The sequence below is a fragment of the Haplochromis burtoni genome, unplaced genomic scaffold (genome assembly GCF_018398535.1).
Source record: "Haplochromis burtoni strain Fernald_Lab_line unplaced genomic scaffold, NCSU_Asbu1 Contig_81, whole genome shotgun sequence".
NCBI classification, from domain to species: domain Eukaryota; kingdom Metazoa; phylum Chordata; class Actinopteri; order Cichliformes; family Cichlidae; genus Haplochromis; species Haplochromis burtoni.
This window is the reverse complement of record NW_024582442.1, coordinates 1,764,161-1,781,577: the sequence shown is the minus strand read 5'-3', so window position 1 is coordinate 1,781,577 and position 17,417 is coordinate 1,764,161. Positions and strand designations below refer to the sequence as shown.

General features: G+C 42.8%; 2 protein-coding genes across 4 annotated transcripts in view; one reads left to right on the top strand and one right to left on the bottom strand.

The window, feature by feature from the left end:
• Nucleotides 1-2,591, top strand: part of lmtk2 (lemur tyrosine kinase 2) — a 30,453-nt gene extending 27,862 nt beyond the window's left edge. The window contains exon 14 of the mRNA XM_005925461.3: nucleotides 355-2,591. Coding sequence (XP_005925523.1) covers nucleotides 355-383 — 29 coding nt within the window. The 3' untranslated portion in view covers nucleotides 384-2,591. The remainder of the gene's footprint in view (nucleotides 1-354) is intronic.
• A 1,577-nt stretch (nucleotides 2,592-4,168) lies between these two features.
• Nucleotides 4,169-17,110, bottom strand: tecpr1b (tectonin beta-propeller repeat containing 1b). Of its 3 annotated transcripts, XM_005925456.3 has the most exons (26): nucleotides 16,879-17,110; nucleotides 16,582-16,681; nucleotides 14,689-14,921; nucleotides 14,414-14,596; nucleotides 14,136-14,258; nucleotides 13,910-14,032; nucleotides 13,183-13,357; nucleotides 12,512-12,612; nucleotides 12,221-12,322; nucleotides 11,202-11,329; nucleotides 10,490-11,103; nucleotides 10,274-10,389; nucleotides 9,996-10,151; nucleotides 9,744-9,893; nucleotides 9,477-9,634; nucleotides 9,112-9,239; nucleotides 8,692-8,785; nucleotides 8,471-8,567; nucleotides 8,304-8,383; nucleotides 8,165-8,221; nucleotides 7,910-8,084; nucleotides 7,689-7,824; nucleotides 7,408-7,500; nucleotides 7,212-7,318; nucleotides 6,479-6,598; nucleotides 4,169-5,180 (listed from the first exon to the last, which is right to left on the bottom strand). In XM_005925456.3, the coding sequence occupies exons 3-26, from the start codon at nucleotides 14,911-14,913 to the stop codon at nucleotides 5,040-5,042; spliced, it is 3,582 nt and encodes a 1,193-aa protein (XP_005925518.1). In that variant the 5' UTR covers nucleotides 14,914-14,921; nucleotides 16,582-16,681; nucleotides 16,879-17,110; the 3' UTR covers nucleotides 4,169-5,039. The 3 variants fall into 3 exon arrangements, with proteins under 3 accessions (XP_005925518.1, XP_042078155.1, XP_014190056.1); XM_042222221.1 differs by lacking the exon at nucleotides 16,879-17,110 and having other exon boundaries at nucleotides 16,582-16,862; XM_014334570.2 differs by lacking the exons at nucleotides 16,582-16,681; nucleotides 16,879-17,110 and adding an exon at nucleotides 16,170-16,567.
• Between the last annotated feature and the right edge of the window lie 307 nt (nucleotides 17,111-17,417).

Here is a 17,417-nt window from a genome sequence, read left to right as displayed (position 1 = left end):
TTCCTCACTCAAACCTGAGTCTTCTCCTGATCTTTCACATATTAGACCAGTTTGTAAACCACTACACTGTACAGCTACAGTGTGCCACGTGTATGCATCAAATTCACAAACTTAGGAGGTGTGCATTCTTACTGAGCCCAGCTATTCTTGAATTGCAGTCTTGGTTCTAAGTTAAGCTAACCAATCTGATTCCATTGCGTTCCTAATTTTATTATATGTATGCAAGTGTCTGAATATATTAAGATTATGTTTAATTTGATGTCCACCACTGTCATCAGAGTTTACATGAACAATAAAATGGTTGTGTTTTCAGGGGTTTTACCAGATGACTAAACTTGTCTTTGTTCACACCAGGAAGCAGCGAGGATGGGGAGAAAGACTAGGGTGCTAAATGAAGGGACCGTTTATCTTCACACTACTGCGGAATGAAGCTACTCTCGCTCTTTTTTTTTTTTTTTTGGGAGAACAGCCGAATAAGGACAACAGACGACGCAGTTTGTGGGGACAAACTGCAGATGCTTCTCTCAGGCAGAACTATTCTCAGCGGCGTGGCCATGAGAACAAAAGGCTGTAAACGGACATTAGGCAAATAAGACGGTCGAGGCCCAGTCCCAGTCTGAGCCACATCACCTCTCCAGCTCCATCTGTGTGTGTGCGTGCGTGCGTGTGCGTGCGTGTTTGTATGATTTTTAGTTCAGTGCAATTAAAATGTTTTGGGGAGGGAAAACAAACTAACTGACGTAGCTTCTAAATGTTTGCTTTAATGCCTCATCATGCGCATTCCAGGTGTTTGGCTGCTTCTTTTTGTTGTGTGTAAGTGCACTCCTTTTCTAGGACTTTTGCTTCACCAAAAAAAAAAAAAAAATTAATTTAATTAAAGAAAATCAACCCACTGGGCTGGTAAACGTATCACTACAGCCAAACAAGAATAAGCTCTTTGATTTCACACACACACCTAAAACTGACAGCTTAATTTGTTCACTTTGCTCCTTCATGTCATGTGATTATTTCCGTGATTGCCTTTTATTTTAAAAACTTCCTGTTAAGTTTAATCACAGTCTCCTTTTTGGAGAGGAAGCCATGTGTGTTGTCTTTCTGTAGCAGCATTTGAATTAACGGGTTGTAACTGCTGTAGGTGCAATCCATGCATAGGATGACTGGAACACTACACTACAGAGGCGACACACTGTATTGTCCTTTATGTTTTAAAGGAACATGTATAGTAAGCGTAGTCGAAGTTTGGAGAAATGTCGGTAAGAATTGTGGGATTGTCATATCAGTCGTTAAAGAGGCGACCCAGCTGTAAGACAGTTGTGATGAATAACTTAAAACAAGTTGTTGTTGCTTTTCTTTTGTAAAGCTTTATTTTATCCTTGCGAATGTGCAGGAAGTCGCTTTGATGGTTGTCTCGATTACTTTGTCACTGGGTCTCATTCCAGTGCCTGATGACGCTGAAAGACAAAGAGGCTGCACCCCTCGATTGATGATCGCTACAAAAAGTTTAGTTGGATGATGTTTAAAAAAAAAAAAAAAAAAGAAGCTATTTTTAAATGTAAGGATGAAGAAAATGTCATGAGCTGTTTGTAATCAAAAGTGCAATGAATTTCATAAATTGGTTTGAATCAGAGTTTGTAGGACAAGCTGATGAGTGTGTGCAGGGACTTTAAGCTTTCACAGCAACTCACTACTAGAACAACGACAACAACAACAAGAAACTCAATGCTGCTGCTTTTATAAACCCGAGCGTTGTGGGCGGAGTTGTTTGCCTTTTTCATTTTTCAGCTTTGTGTCAAACTTCACTATTTCAGATTGCATTTCCATCTTAAATGACCCTTTTTGTTCAGCTTCTGCCTCTGAGTCTTATCATTTGCGGGGCCGTACGTACAGGGATGTGCATATGTCGCAATCACTTTCTGTATAGAAGCGCAATGCAAATGGTTATAGATGAAGACAGACCTTTCCTGACATTTTTATGTACAGCTTTAAAATCTCTTATTTGAAACTGTAGGGTATACAGTTAAGGCTTTCCTTTCCTTTCCTTGAATATTTTGTCGCTGATGATGAGATGAGAAGCTGTACTTCACCCGTAATAGCTACATGTCCGTCTCACCTGCCCCATACAGACGACACTGTATCCCAGACAATGTTATCCTCTGTTTAAAAACCAGCAGCCTGTGCTTCAGTTAAACTTGAACATCTATTTAAGGAAATCTTCTTTTATTTCACTACAGTATACATTTGCTTAATCTTGCACATTTGAGAAATGTAACTTAATGTTGAACTGTACTGATGTGTATATAAATGTTAATTTTCCTTTTTGTCTGTAAATGATGGGAAATTATGTAATTGAGTTCTAGGTATGAGGTTTCATTTTGTAACTTAAACTGAGTTGAATCAGAGGAACATATCACAGTCATCAGCTACAAGCAGTTAAATTAAGACAAACAAGCAGACGTGAAGTCATTCTGTCCTTTAAACTTGTAGAATTAAAAAAAAATATTTTTACTTCATATTGATCATGCTTAGTGTGATTGAAATGTTTATAATTACACTGTTTAATATGAAAATAAATGCAAATGACTTCTAATAAAGGTTTGTGGCTCGTTCTGTTTTCAGTTGATAATCATGCAGGAGATTAACACGTTTAATTGGACTGAACACGAGTTGGTGTATGAGGCTCAGGGCAGGCTGCACGGGTAATCTTAAGGCCTCGAGTAGGTTAAGATGTCAAAATGCACAGTGCCACATTTGGCAAAAACTAAACAAAGCAAATCAGCAAAAATACCTCATCCCTGCTGTTGGTGTACAGGACCTGTCACCAACTCCACCATGAATTCCCCTGTATGCCAAAGTGCTCTAGAGACGAATGCAAGCCGTCTGTTGGCTAAAGCTCGGTCCATGTAACAGATCAATGATCTCAGGGGTGGCAGAATGACCCAGTCAGCTTTTCAACATGAGCAACGAATGATCGCAAACATCACTTAAACTGAAGCAACGCTGTAAAGAAGAGTGGGGTGAAAATTCCTCCACAGCAATGTGAGAGAGACTGATAGTCACTTATTGTTGCTAAAGCTGGTTCTAGAAGCTACTAAATCCTTCAGTGTACTTAAAGGGTTGTTTTTTTTTTTTACAGGACTGAATACAGAACTGTGAAACAAGTTTCAGGGAACTTAGAAATGTGTTGGTAAACTCATGTGGATGTGGCTTTCCAAATCATCCCTGCTGTGTTCTGAGAGTGGCTGTGTAGTATAATATAATGTTAATGTTCATTGTGTAAGCACAGGTGTAAACTGTAAAGCTGAAAATATAGTGGTGGACTATCAACTATCCGATTATGGCCTTCCGTGTTATTCAGTGCAGAAAAAAGCAGGATTTCCCACTGCAGCGAGTGCCACTCCCTTCAAGAACCAGAACAGTTCTGCTTTCCATGACCATTTAATCAAGCTGTCAGTTGAGGATTTATTTTTCTCAAACTACAGACGGATCAGTGTTCTTGCTGCACAGGGTTTAGAGCCAGCCCCAGTTTAAGCTGGGGGATGAAGAAGTAATACACACTGCTGTATTACATTTTCAACATCCCACGTTGAGTAGCCTTTTGAAGTTTAGAGCAAAAATACTTTTGTGTGTGTGTGCATCTATTTTGGGATTATAGACTAAAAAATTCTTTCAAATATACTCAGTTCAGAGCAGATTAAAATGGCCTATATGTGACAAAGGTCTTTTTTTTAAAATGCAGGAACATCCTGTGATCAGTGCTGGAAGGTCAGGGATTTGTGCTGCTGCTGAAACATCCACCAATCAAAACTGCAGATTGTGTCTCGGACTTTTGAGATTCACTGCAGTGTGATACGTCTGCACGACTTCACAGCAGACAGCTTTTGCCTTTAATCACTCATTTTAACATTTGTGATTGTCTAAAGAAATTTTTTTTTTCACAGCTCGTTTCAGCACTTGTGTAACTTTACAAATATATGGCGGGTTAACCTATATGCACATACAGAGGGAGGAATTCAGGAAACATCCTGTGCACACCTCTGTAACAATATATGAAATTCTTTGGCGGATGAGAAACACTCAGTACATAAAAAAGAGAATAAAATAGCAAAGACGTGGAAAGGGTCAAACTTCCAAAGCCAGCTTCTGTGAAATGATGTCAAACCACAAAACGGTATTTCCAGACGTTTATTTCACATTTCAATGCCCCGGTAAGATCAATGTACAGCCGTGGTGACATTCAGACCTGCTGCAGTGTTACGGTCATAGCAGTTATCTAGATGTGTGTATATATATCTATATCTATCTATAGAGATATAGATAGATAGATATATATAGATCTCTATCAACAGGAAGAGCTTCTCATTTTATTGCAGAAGGATAGAAAGGTATTGCCTGGCGGTAAAAAGCAATATATTTTTCCCCACACAAAGTGAACGTATCAAATTTTTTTGCCAGTCATAAATACACTCCATTGCAAACATGTAATGGTCCAAAGTAAACGGAGAAACACAACTCAACAAACGCATCATAAATAAATGATAACACATTCAAATGTACATGACAGGCAACTCAAAACACAAAAACAAACAGAACAAGAGTCTACAAACCGATAACAGCTTAGGCTACTCTGGGATTGTTTGAAGTTCATTTGGTAACCAAGCCTTAGCCCTTCATCATATCCCACCTTCTTAGGTTTTATCAGGCTGCTGTGGAGAAGAATTAAAAGCTATTGCTAGATCCTGTGACATCCAGTAGCCAAAGCTTAGTAAGAGCAACAACATGCGCTCACTTTTTTCTCTGTTTTGTCATCAGTGAATACTGACATGATTTCTGCCCGGGAAACAAGCCAGCGAGTAACATTCATCCATCGATCAAGTTTCAAATCCAGCCAGTCCAAACCCATGGGTGTGATTGGGCATGTCCCTTTACACGAAGGGATAGGAGTTCGTTGAAATGGTCTGAGGAGAGATGCTGTGTATAGATCCAGGCACAAACAGGGCTGAGGAAAAAGAACGAGAAGGAAACGGGAGACAGAGAGAGAGCTACACGCTTGTGGCGCTGCCGTTCGCTTGAGTCGGACGCTGCGGGTGGACCGGGCTGCGCGATGGGCCGGCGAGAGGAGGGTGAGGGCCTCGAGGAGCCTCTGCTGAGTTCCCCCTCACACTGATGTGCTCCCACCCTCCCTGGAAGTCAAACATATGCAAATGATAAGAAATACTAGAAAAAGCTTAAACAGCTTTAACTGTTTTTGAATACTTGCATGTGATTAGCAGCACCTGGCTGCTACTTCCGCACTTGATTCCTATAGAAGAGGTAAAGTTGGACTTTTCCAGAGTTCTTCTGCATTTTGGTTTAGATTTTGTTAAATAAATGAAAACACTGTAATTTGTTGTTGTATTTACCTTATTTTAAGACCTTGTATCTACCAGATAGATTTATTATATTGTGAATATGTACATCTTTAGAACTGAAATCGGGTGTTACTTCATATTACCCTGACTGTATATATTTTGCTGGTTTTTAAAGTGCAGTTAATTTTAACCTAATTATTAGACAATTAAAAAATAGCTTTACTTCAAATCTTAACGCTAAGTTTGAAAGGTGCCTTTTGCCAATAGCCTGAATTCTTCAATTCAAGTAAGGAGAACATGATGGCCCTGCCTAAAGCTTCTGCTTATGTTGATTTAAGGCTTGATTCATAGTCCTGTGTTGGATCCCTGCAGAGCTTCTCTCTCGGTGTCACTGTTTGCATACAGAATATACTTCTCCATCTGTGTGTCTGCCAGCACGAGTGAACCTGAGCTGATCATCTTGCACTCTGCGCTAATAAATAGGGAATAAGATTTAGTTTACACTGGCAAAATACTGGCTGTTGCGCGAGCTCTGTTAAGCATTTGTTTGACAGAGCTATTACCCCTCTGCTAATCATTACACTGTGTTTACTCTGCATTTGATTTTTATTGGCAATCATACCTACAGCGTAGATTTATCACAGTACTATTAATCAAGCTTGAGTGGTTTATGCTCTCTTATGAGAGCCACTTTCCCTGTATGATTTCACAGAGCTACATTGAGGTTAAAAAATATGTGAAAGTCACCCTTTTGGTTGTTTCTTCACTACAGCACCGCATGAGTATCGATCTGCAGATGAAAATTGTTAAAAAATTCATTCTTCTACTGAGATCACTCCTGATCAGGCTTCAGTGAGCAGTAGACTAATCAGCTGAAGGGGCTGGATGCATCTCACATGTCCTGTGTCAGAGTTTTGCTGGATTTTTTTTTTTTTTTACTGTTTCTTACCACAGGAGTCCCAGTTTCCTCAAAGTTTTTAGGGACACACTGCGCACTATGCTGTGATAATAGCTTTTTGGGAATCGTGTTTTTGGTGCTGGGATACAATATAATAATATCTTTGGCATCTTTCAGTTTCAACTGAAGAAATGGGAACAGTTTTTGCAACAGGTATCAACTAGGAGCTCACCCCTATCCCATAGTCCCAGGACAGGCCCTTGGGCTGCATGGGTCCCACGCTCGTCCTGTGGCAGACGGCTCCGGGAGTCTCAGCAGGGAAACCTGGAACTCCATCTGCTATGATCCACACCTGGAGAAAACAGCATCGCTGACACAAACTCCAGCCTTACAACATGCAAATGTAGTTATTGATGGATAGACTTCTTGTTTTAAGCCTTCGCTTGAGTTTATTTAGTGTTTATTACACTCAGCTAAGTCTCTGGGGTGACGGGGCTTTTCAGACTTTGGTAACTGAATGCTAAAAACATATCTGTTTAGATGGGCAACTGGGCGATATGAATGCAACAGGTCTGCTATTATGTAAAGTTAATTTGAATTCTCTTAATGCTTGAACTCCAGTTTTACTATAAATGCAGTTTTTTTTTTTTTTATTCCTTTTAATGTCTTTTAGATTCTGTTTTACTTTTAATTCCATTACAATCCAATCCAACTTTATTTATATAGCACTTTTAAAAACAACAAAGTTGACCAAAGTGCTTTCCAATAATAAAACAGAGATAGCAGTTAAAAACCATACTTTAAGCATACAATGAAATCAATAAACAAAATAAATATATAATTAAAAAAGATAAAAATAAATCAGTGTATATACTAAATATCACAACATGAGTAGAATAAACAATAAGATATACAATGAATAAGATTACAGCTTGTTTGCTTCTGGAAACTGTGGTAACACTGACCTGGTCCAGCGGCCCCACAGAAACCTTGGTGACATTGTTGGAGATGAGCTCCCAGGCGGACCCCTGTGGGTAGCTGGGGGTGAGGCCCTGTCTGTACCACAGGTTACCTAAATGACATTGACAGAAGGTATTGCCATTTAACTCATGTTCTCGCATTTTAATAGACATTGGTCCATTAAAATATAATATTGCTCACTGTTTTCATCCACAGCAAAGACAGAGGTCCGCCCAACAGAAAGCTGTCTGAGGGTCTGTCTCAGGGGGGAGGGGATGTGGTACCAGCACTCTCCTGCAGAGAGACAAAAGCTCTTGAAAAATAGACAAAGTCTGGCTCTCTTTGGTTTCTCGCTGTTATATTAGTCGATGCATGCACTCACATCATAAATCATTTAACTTTATTCTCTTTTCCTCCAGAACACATTACAACTTTATGACTTATGTATATGATTCATTATGAGATTTATAAATTTAACTGACCTGCAGGGTTTTGTGGGGATACTGATCCTCTGTAGAAGACAGCTCCATCCTTGGCAATGGCCCATACCTGATTGGCTCCACCGATAGAGATGGACTTAAAGGGCTGGTCAGTGCCCACGTGGAGCCACGAGCTGCCCTATGTGGTCAGACCCAGTGAGGTTAGAGATGGTTAGAAGTGTGAAGTAACTACCTATAAAACAGATCCTCAGCACGTTTCTCACCGCAGGGTTTTGGAGGCTGACTCCCAACCGACACAAGACATCTCCCTTGTCGCTGAGGGCCCAGACAGGGACCTGCTCCATTTTGCTCTGGGCCAGGCATGGCATCAGTGAGATGTCACTCAGGCGGATGGGTGGGACCTGATTCCATGGAGCTTGCAATGTGATCTTACACTTCCTGGGTGTGGATATGTTATTGTTAAGATGCTGCAAAAACTGAGCGCTACAAAATCCCAGCGATGCGAATTGTGCGCTCACCTAGTCCATCGTCTGCGTCTAACAAAGTCTTTCATGGTTTTGTGGCCATGAAATGTCCTGTAGAAAACAGATGAGTCAATAAAAGGGAAGGACTTCTTTCGAGACACCCTAATAAAAACAAATAAAAAAGCTTACGTACGTGGGAAAGTCTGCAGCATACTGCCAGCCTTCTTTGTCCGTTCCTCCGGGGACGCTGTAGTCCACGGCCCACTCTGACACCTGAAGCAAACGTTCATGGCAGAGAATGCCAGTGAGACAAAAAAAAATGAATATTTCGGAGGAACCAATCCCTCGGATTCTACCTACCCAGGACCACTGAGGGGAGGGCGGGTATGTGCTGCCTTTGATGCACTCCTTCAGGCCGCTTTCATCGCTCCACATAGGGCGGTCTGTAGGAAGCCCTCTGGAGGAGTAAATCACAAAGGAATGGTGTAAGGTGGCGAGAACAGCTGCAAAGCTTAAAATAAAGTGCAAAGACTTAAAAACTGTAAAAGATGGGGTGGGGTGTGTGCGGGGGGCAACCCTACTTGTCTGTGTATCCAGTCATAGGGTTCCATCTTTGATTCTCATACACATGCACGCTCCTGACGTCGGTCTGCTGGTGCATCTGAACGGCACCTCCTGCAGAAACGAAGAAACATTAAACTTTCATGCAAACAAGGGAATGAATATTTATGCATGTGTATCTGTGTGTGCTTCTACAGTGGCAACAGATGGAAGAGACTTTAAACTATGCTCAAGCAGTTGCACATCGAACTAGAACATGCGAGCAAGAAAAGAGCAGACTGGTTTTTTTTTAGATATTTACATGTTAGTATTTTATTTATTTGATAACAATCAGTTAGCTGGAAAAAGTTTGGCTTTGCTAAATAAGAACATGTCTTTATTTTGAAGTACTCCTTGTATAGGTGTGGGGACATGGGTAATCGTCTACAGGACATGTTTACCCGGGTTGGGCTGTTGCTCACAGCGCCCACTGTAGACCCAGGCGGTGCCGTCCCACCCGATGCCCCACACCAGCCCCAGACTGTTAGACTCTACACAGCGCAGGTGGCCGTGGATCTGGCGCCAAAACCTGCAGCACCATACAGCGGAAGCACCCAGCATTAGCTCCAGTATAGTTAGCACAGACTGAAAGTGATTAGATGCTCAAATGCTACCCACTTTAACCAGACAGAGATGTATGTTAGCATGTTAGTGAGGCAGTGATTTAAAATAAAAACAGAGTAATGAGAAACCAGGTCAAGACAGTGAGAAAGAATGAAAAGACATGAAAAAGCAGACAGAATCCACTGCTCGGTATCATTCTCACATGAGGTCACAGGCCATGGCATGCGCAGGGGCCTCCAGCGAGAGGGACGGCTCGTGGACCATGATGTCTCCCTTTGATGTGGTGGACCACAGGGCCTGTTTGGACGGGAGACCTGTGATCCCTCGACACTCACAGCAACAGTCAGACAACAAGCACAACTGAAGACACAAAGCAGATCCAGAAACAATGGAGAATCTGATCAGCCTCACTGAAAAATAACAGATGGGAACAACTGTCAAACTGCTTAATGATGCATAAAGCTGTTACCCAATCACTCATATCCTTTTCGCTTTGTGCTGCCAGGACCAGAGGCCACCTCTGTTTGGTCCTTTCGGCAGTGTACACAGCAAAGGCATAGTGGCAGTCCCTGAGCACCGGAACCAGCGCCGTCACTTCATTTATAAACACATGAAGGTACTAAGACACAGAGAATGAACAGAGTGTGACCAAGAGACATCTATCTGTGCTTTCTGACACTTCTTATGAGACTTTAACCGGTCGCAGCTTAACACAACCGACCTTTTTCTCATCATACTGTGTGTAGTAAACAAAGAAAATGCTGTCCTTTTTGCCATCTGACTTGGTGGACTGCTCGAGAGCAACGCCCACATCGATCCAGCGCTGAGGTTTCCAGTCTCTCCACCAGCGCAGTGTGCCCTTACGCACCCACACCGACTGATGAGAGAAAAGGAGGCACAGATGTAGACACGGACACAGCCGAGGGTGTGCCATGAATATAATGAATCCAACACTTAGAGGAGCATGTTAAGAGACATGCCAAATATAAGCTGTCTTACGTTGCTTCTTTCCAGCGGTTTCTTGCTGATCTCCTCTCTGTGTTCCTGCTGCTGTGGCTGTTTGCTCCAGGCGGCTGACTGGACTGGAGTCAGTGACAGAGAGGTGGTGAGAGGACCTGATGGACAGAGATACAGCTCACACAATCATTCAGAGACATAAAATGGAGCAAAAACACAATATCACAATATAAGTATTGTGACTGGTTGTCCATATACCTGCAGGACTAAGCCAGCTAATCTGTGAACTCGCATCCACGTCGCAACCTCCACCGGAAATCCAAGCCCACACTGGTCCTTCCTCTTCCCCCACTCCCCGAGAGCTCTCCAGAGTCCCCAGGGCATAAGTGGCAGCCGCACTGCCATCGCCCGCTGAGGGCCCTGCCGTTTGTGCACCTCGAGCCGCCTCTGCCCCCTCCAGGTCCACGTTCATCCAGGGGACATCGTGCCCTCCGGCATCAGGGGTTTGGAGTACTGGGGCCGGAGGTGGCTCCTCACGCTCTTCCTGCGGCATCTCTGTGATGGACGGTTGCAGCGTGGAGGTTCTGTCACGATCGGACACCAGGCTGTTGATGAAGCTGTCACTGGCAGGAATAAAAGGCTTGGGGGCATTCGTTTGGGGGGCTAAAGGAGCATCTTCTTTTTCCTGTGGAGGCGTAGGTGAGTCAGAGCCCCCTAAGGGGACTACAGAGGGTGCTTCTGCTTCTAAGATGGGGGTGTTAGAAGTGCTGTTTTGAGGGTCGGCAGGACCCAACTCTGAGTCTGAATCAGTGCAGCTCAGAACGGAGCCCTGTGATGCCTCAGTCAACTGCCCGTTGAACTCACAGTCACCCCTGTTAAACAACACACATGCAAACACACACACAATACTAAGCTTGAATGTGCACTGTACTTGCCAATTAAAATATGCAGTTAATTTATTTATGCACACCTGGGCGGAATAACCTCTTTACTATTGCCCCATTGGGCAGAAACAGGGATCCAGCCATTTCCACTTGGCTCAGATGGGGTGACACCTATTCTAAAATACAGGCCGCGGTCCTCACCGACCGCCCACACCTAACAGGAGAACAGAGAAAAAAAGCAAAACAAATGCTGTAACATAAAAAATAAAAGACGGCCATTGATGTACATGCAATATTTACTTATTGAGTTATTAAATAGTTTTCACTCTCAGTAATCGCAGGAAAGTATTCACTCCTCAATAACACATCAGAAGCTCTAGCAGGACACAGGCAAGTACTACTTTATAAGGCCATATACTGTAACACTGGCTCCTGCCACCTCACACAAGCCATTCCCCTAATTGCAACCCTGAAATATGAAATATGGGATACGATGACGATGGCTTGGCCAGCTTCTAATTAGGGAGTCTTCCCCTATGTGAGGCGAGTAGGAATATAGTCTGGGGATATATAAGGCTGGGCCTGCTGGGACATTGGCTGGAACGTCTGGCTGTGCTCTTGTTACAGGACTACAGGCAAGAGAAGGAGGGGGACATGGGTGAGACCGAAAGGGAGGAGGTGCGAGATATGGGTTTGCAGAGCTAGCGAAGTCTTCAGCAGTAAGGCACAGGATCGAAAGCTTTCTGCCTCACCCTAAGACCTGATCTGGTTTGTCTTGAAACCAGATCCAGAGTGACAGTAACGCGAAGCAGACAGAGGTGGTAGCAGTCAGAAGTACAGAAGCTGTGCAGAGCAGGCACCATCTGCAGTGGAGTTTAAAAGACCCAAGCAGCAAGAAAGATCGAAGAAAATCTTATCCTTAATAGTTAAATTTCACCCACAGGCCCACTTCAGTGGCAACAGCTAACCTATTAAATCCACATTCTAAGCATTTGAGGAATATCTTTTCATATAAGCAGTATTATATTATAAAGTCGACTCGTTCAGCTGTTTATTCAAACTGATGATCCGCTGATGAAATGTTTCAGCTCTAAGCTGTCCTAACCTGGTCATTCAGTCCTACGTCCACCATCATCATCTCCCCTCCGATGCTGATCCAGCCAGAGCCACAGGGGTTGTGGGAGTTCACGCCACGCCTGAACCACACCTGGATTCACGCACCGACGTTGGGGTCATTACTCAAAAATGTATTTTAGTGCAGTAGCAGTAATTCAGTAATACAGTTCACTTCTTTTTAAATCAAAGCATTTGTTTCATTTCAGTCTCAAGAAAATTGCAGTGACGCTGTCAGTGGGCTACAATGCCCTAACATAACTGCAACTGACTAATAACCCACCTTGTAGTCCTTAGTGACCACCCAGACCACACTGACTCCTACAGCCAGGTGAAGCGCTTCAATTTCCTTTCCCGGTGATTCCACCTCGAGCCACGACGTGCCTGACAGAAGAAGAAGAAAATGCTTTACAAACGCAGCACAAAGGCAAGCCTTCCTCATAATGAGGACGCCGTCATTACTGAGAAGCTTCCTGTTGAGTTCTCAAATCATCTAAAAATGAACAAACCAGATGTGATGTTGATTTTTATCTTTAAAAGGGAGTGAGTCTTCCTAATTCGATACACACTCATATTTTTAAGTTTTTAAAATAAAATGTTTAAAAATTTTTGCCACTTTCATGCCTTTAAACCTTTACTTTTGATACCGACCAGTACTACATGTTGTATGTTTACTAAGACTGACAGTTGGAAATGCAATGAATTTCACTTACTACTTTCTAGATATGTCATATATCAGTGGGACTGTGTTATAATACTATCACAAAAATGATCATAGCATTTAAACTGCATTATTAATGACTTTCAGAGCAGCTACATAATGATTCCTAACTGAAAGAGTCCCAAAATCACTGAGTGATCCTGTATGAGAGATTGTTGAAGTAAAGAAAAGGGGACCAGAGTGAGACATAATGGAAAATTGTTGAGTAAATGTGAGCTACAATGACAGCTCACCAGTGGGACTGTCCAGGCTCAGGCCAGTTCGCACCAGCAGGTTCCCATCCCAGAGCAAAGCCCACAGCAGGTCTCCAGGACCAGCTGATATCTGAGCCACCTCCTTGGGCACTTCAACGTCTTCCCAGCTGGTCCCTTCTGGCACACGAGGGTGGATACCCTCTCTGAACCACACCTGCAGGGTAAAGGTAACATCAGCAGATCATCATCTGACACACCCCTTCATTTAAAAAGACAGATCCATACCATGTTAGGTGGCTGAGCTCATTCTGGGATAGATAATAGAGCATCAATTTTAACTTGATTAATCATCAAGTTAGTCACGATTTAACTGGTTCATGAGAAGCCTCATGGTCAAGGACCATATGAAACTATATGAAGTCATGCTGCCCTCTTGCGGCTAAACCTTAGAAGTGGCCTACGCTCAGCATGAGAGGATCCTGTTGCAACAGAATACATCATTAATCTTGAACTGTTTGATCTCATGAGATTTAAATGTGTTTGCGAATGTGCTTGATTAAAGCTTCCACAGCACTGTATTGAGGTTGTTGGTGGAGAAGCTTTACACTTCCCTGAACAACAGCAGAATGTTTTTAGAGCTCTTTAAACTTTTCAGGAATTTTCTGCACTGCCATAACCTCTTTTTTTAATCTTATGGTACGGTTATTCATTTTAATACACATTTATTATGATTACAGTAAATGGGTCCTACACACACATTGCTCACCTGTCCCTGTTGAGACACACTCCAGAGGTAGGGATACCTTCCGGACTGGTCGCTCATCTCCCAGCCACCACAGCTGATGTCACAGAGCGGCAGTGGAGGTTTCCTGGGATTGTCCAAGGGGATCTGGAGAGGAAGACAAGGCTACTGCGGTAATTCTTTTGCTTTGTCTCATAGTGAAAGTAACATGATCATATAGAAATACAGAATAAATGGAGACTTTTGAAACCTTTGCCCAAGTGCCCTGTGCTATGTATCTTCTGTAGCGGATCCACCGTCTACGACGGACACAAGAATTCCACTTTTTGTCAGGGGAGAAGTTGGCTGGGAAGTCAACAGCATACTCCCAGCCCTACAGAGTCCAAGGTAGTGAGCATGTGATTAAAACTGGAAGTATTTGTTTTAAATATGAATTAAATATTATGAGAAACAGAAGAACAGAGGAAAGACAGGAGGATGTAAACAATGGGTTTGTATGTGTTCACGAGGAGCTGAGTTATTTCTCACCCCAGTCTGGCTGGGTTCTCCTCCACAGGTGTGATCCACATACCAGTCTCCCTCCCACTCCCAGCTGCGGGAGGGCAGCTGGAAGCTGTGGAGTGGCTGGGGATTCATTCCGGTCACATCGCTCCATGGCCAACGGTCGGTGGGCAGCAGTGTGTCAGTAAAGCCATCCACTGGGTTCCACCTCTGAAAAAACAAACATAAAAAAAACACAGATTTAGCATTAATCATAAACAGCATCTCCATTTACAGCGTTAAAATATACAACCTTGTCCCACCTGGTTTTCATAGGTCTCCTCCCGGTAGCGGATCGGGGTCTCACTGGGCATCATATTGAGGTAAACATGGTGGTCACAGCCGATGCCCCAGCAGCGCCCCTTCCCTGCAGAGACACGTTTGAGCTCTAGCAGCGAGTCATCAGCACGTTCCCAGTGCTGGCCGGCTGTAGAAAGGCTGTACACTCTGCCGTACACGTCCACAGCCCACAGAAGTGTTATTGGCATGATGGTTCCTGAACAGGAACAAGAGGACAACACTCATCATTCCAAGCTGTGCCTTATATATTGTAAAACTCTCTGCTCATAGCATCGAAAAGCATCCCTCACAAATCACAAATGACTGCATTATTAAAAGTGTTTTATTTAAAAAAAAAAAAATCATCAATAAATAAATAAGTGTCTAACATATTTTCAGGAGTTTTAGGTTTATATCTGTCACTCAAAAATAATAACATGCAGTTAGGTCTGTAAGTTTTTGGGCAATTACATATTTGTTGTAGTTTTGCCCCTGTATACCAACACTGTGGATTTAAATCAAGTAATCAAGATGTGATTGAAGTGCAGACTTTTTATTTGAATTCAAGGCATTTAACAAAATTAGGAATTAGAGTAATTTTTATAGATAGTCCCTCATTTTCAAGGGCTCAGTAGTAAGGAGACAATGCTCAATGCCAGATGAAAAACATGAGCAGATAAAAGATCTGGAGTTGATTTGAACCTGCTGTTTGAAATCTCAATATGAGGTCCAAAGAGATGCAAGTTTAGGCCATTGTTAGATTAAACAATGGATTAAAAGAAGAAAAAAGAAAAAAAGATAAACCAATCAGAGTGATAGCAAACATTTTAGAATTGCCAAAATCAACAATCTGGTCCGTTCTTAAAAACTGGCCAGTCCTGAAAGGCCACAGATGATGGATGAAGTGGATGATGACAGAATTATTTCCATGGTAAAGAAAAACGACTTCACAACATCTAACCAAGTCTAACCAGTTTAAAACAGGGTGCACAACACTGGTTCCACTCCTGAACAAGGAAGCCAGATTAGACTTTGCCAGAAAAGAGGGCAGTGCTTCAAAGTGCAAATTAATACTAGTGGAAAATAAATATATTTACTTATATTCTTAAATGGTCACTTGACCTCAACCCAACAGAGCAGCTTGTCGGTCACTGAAGACAAAACTAAATGCAGAAAGACAAACAAACCAGCAGCGACTGAAGGAATCTGCAGTAAAGGCCTGCCAGAGCATCTCACAGGAGGAAACAAGGTATTTGGAGGTCAAGCAGTCATTGGCTGTAAAGGTTTTTCACCCAAGCGTTAAAAAACAGTCCTTATTAGTTTGTCCAGTTACGTCTGAGCCTCTGAAAATTGTGTACTATGTAGGGTATAAAAAAGCTGTATGTCCTAAACAGTTAATGCATTAATTTTACAGTGCAGAGTTTCAGCTGATTTAAAGCTGCACAGTCGTAATTGCTAGAGTTACCTGATGGTAAACAAAAACGTAATGGAGCCAACTAAACAGACTCAACTTTATCTTCTGTAAAAACAAACAAACAAACAAAAACGAGGAAGTCGACTTTTATATTGAAAAGTTTGACCGGAAGTCTTCCTTTTATGTAGGCTGGCTGGCTTGACCCTTGTGTTATCAACTGATACTAATCCGCTACAGTATACTATGTCAAGGCTATCCATTGAGCCGGGCCCTTTTGTTTGCCTCTCGCATAAACAGAAGTAAACAGAAGGAGCTCATCACATCAGCGTTTTTATTAACCTGCAGTTGTCCAGGCTGAACTTGTTATAGATGACAGACAGCAGTAAAGCTTTACGCAATCACACACAGGAGCTCCAGTAAATCCAGGATCAGAAACACTGCACGGGCTACCGCAGCAGCCTACCTGAATATTGGTATCCGATCCACGGTCGTCAAGGGAATATCCACAGACGCGTCATGACATCAGGTGCAGCAGCCGATGCCTGTCATCTCTGAGGCCCATGCTGGGACACATTCAAACCCCCATGTTATTAACAACAGACGGGATGTAACGCCTGCTATGCAGCATGATAACACAGTTGATATCTACTAAGATGTGCCGCAAAGTCGGGTATAAGCTGTTTACATCCTCAGGGAACAGGCAGCAGTCAGCTGGCGTCCCCCCCCCCCCAAAGAAAAAAACGTTCCAACTGTTACTTACGCATGAGGCTCCGTGACGCAGCAGCACCTCTGGGGAGAACAAATAAAGTCATCCATGCACACAGTAGTATTAAATTCACATTCTGGACCACAGGAATCCTCCGTGCAGCTCCCACTCCACAACAGGAAATGGAGGAAGTGCTGCTATGATTGGTTGAAGCTCAGCAGGAGCGTGGGATCTCTTTCTCCCATTGGTCGAACACCGGAGCCCATGATATATTTTTTTCCGACCGCTGCAGCTGATCAGCAGGCATTTTTTAATAATTTATTCAGCGCCAGATGAATTATTGAAGCGCGAGCTTGATTACAGTTTGGAATATTTCGCCACAAACTCGAGTAACAAAAAATAACTTAACTTTTGAACCCGATGGGATATGTTAAAACCGGCTCAGCACCTTGGACAGGCGCACTTTGATCCACCTGAGCTTCAGGAAACAGTAGAAGCTTTAGACAAAGTGGATGGCCAACCCTGGGACAGGCTCAACTCTGCACGATTTCAAAGACGTCCTCCTTTCTGGTTGTAAGAATGCTGAACAACAC

Excerpts from the sequence above, each read along its gene's own strand:
- tecpr1b (XM_005925456.3), bottom strand. The coding sequence starts at position 14,913 with ATGCCAATAACACTTCTGTGGGCTGTGGACGTGTACGGCAGAGTGTAC. Across the intron at positions 7,825-7,909 it reads TCAGCCTCCAAAACCCTGCG|GGCAGCTCGTGGCTCCACGT; the intron begins GTGAGAAACGTG and ends CTGACCACATAG. Across the intron at positions 7,319-7,407 it reads CTTTGCTGTGGATGAAAACA|GTAACCTGTGGTACAGACAG; the intron begins GTGAGCAATATT and ends AATGTCATTTAG.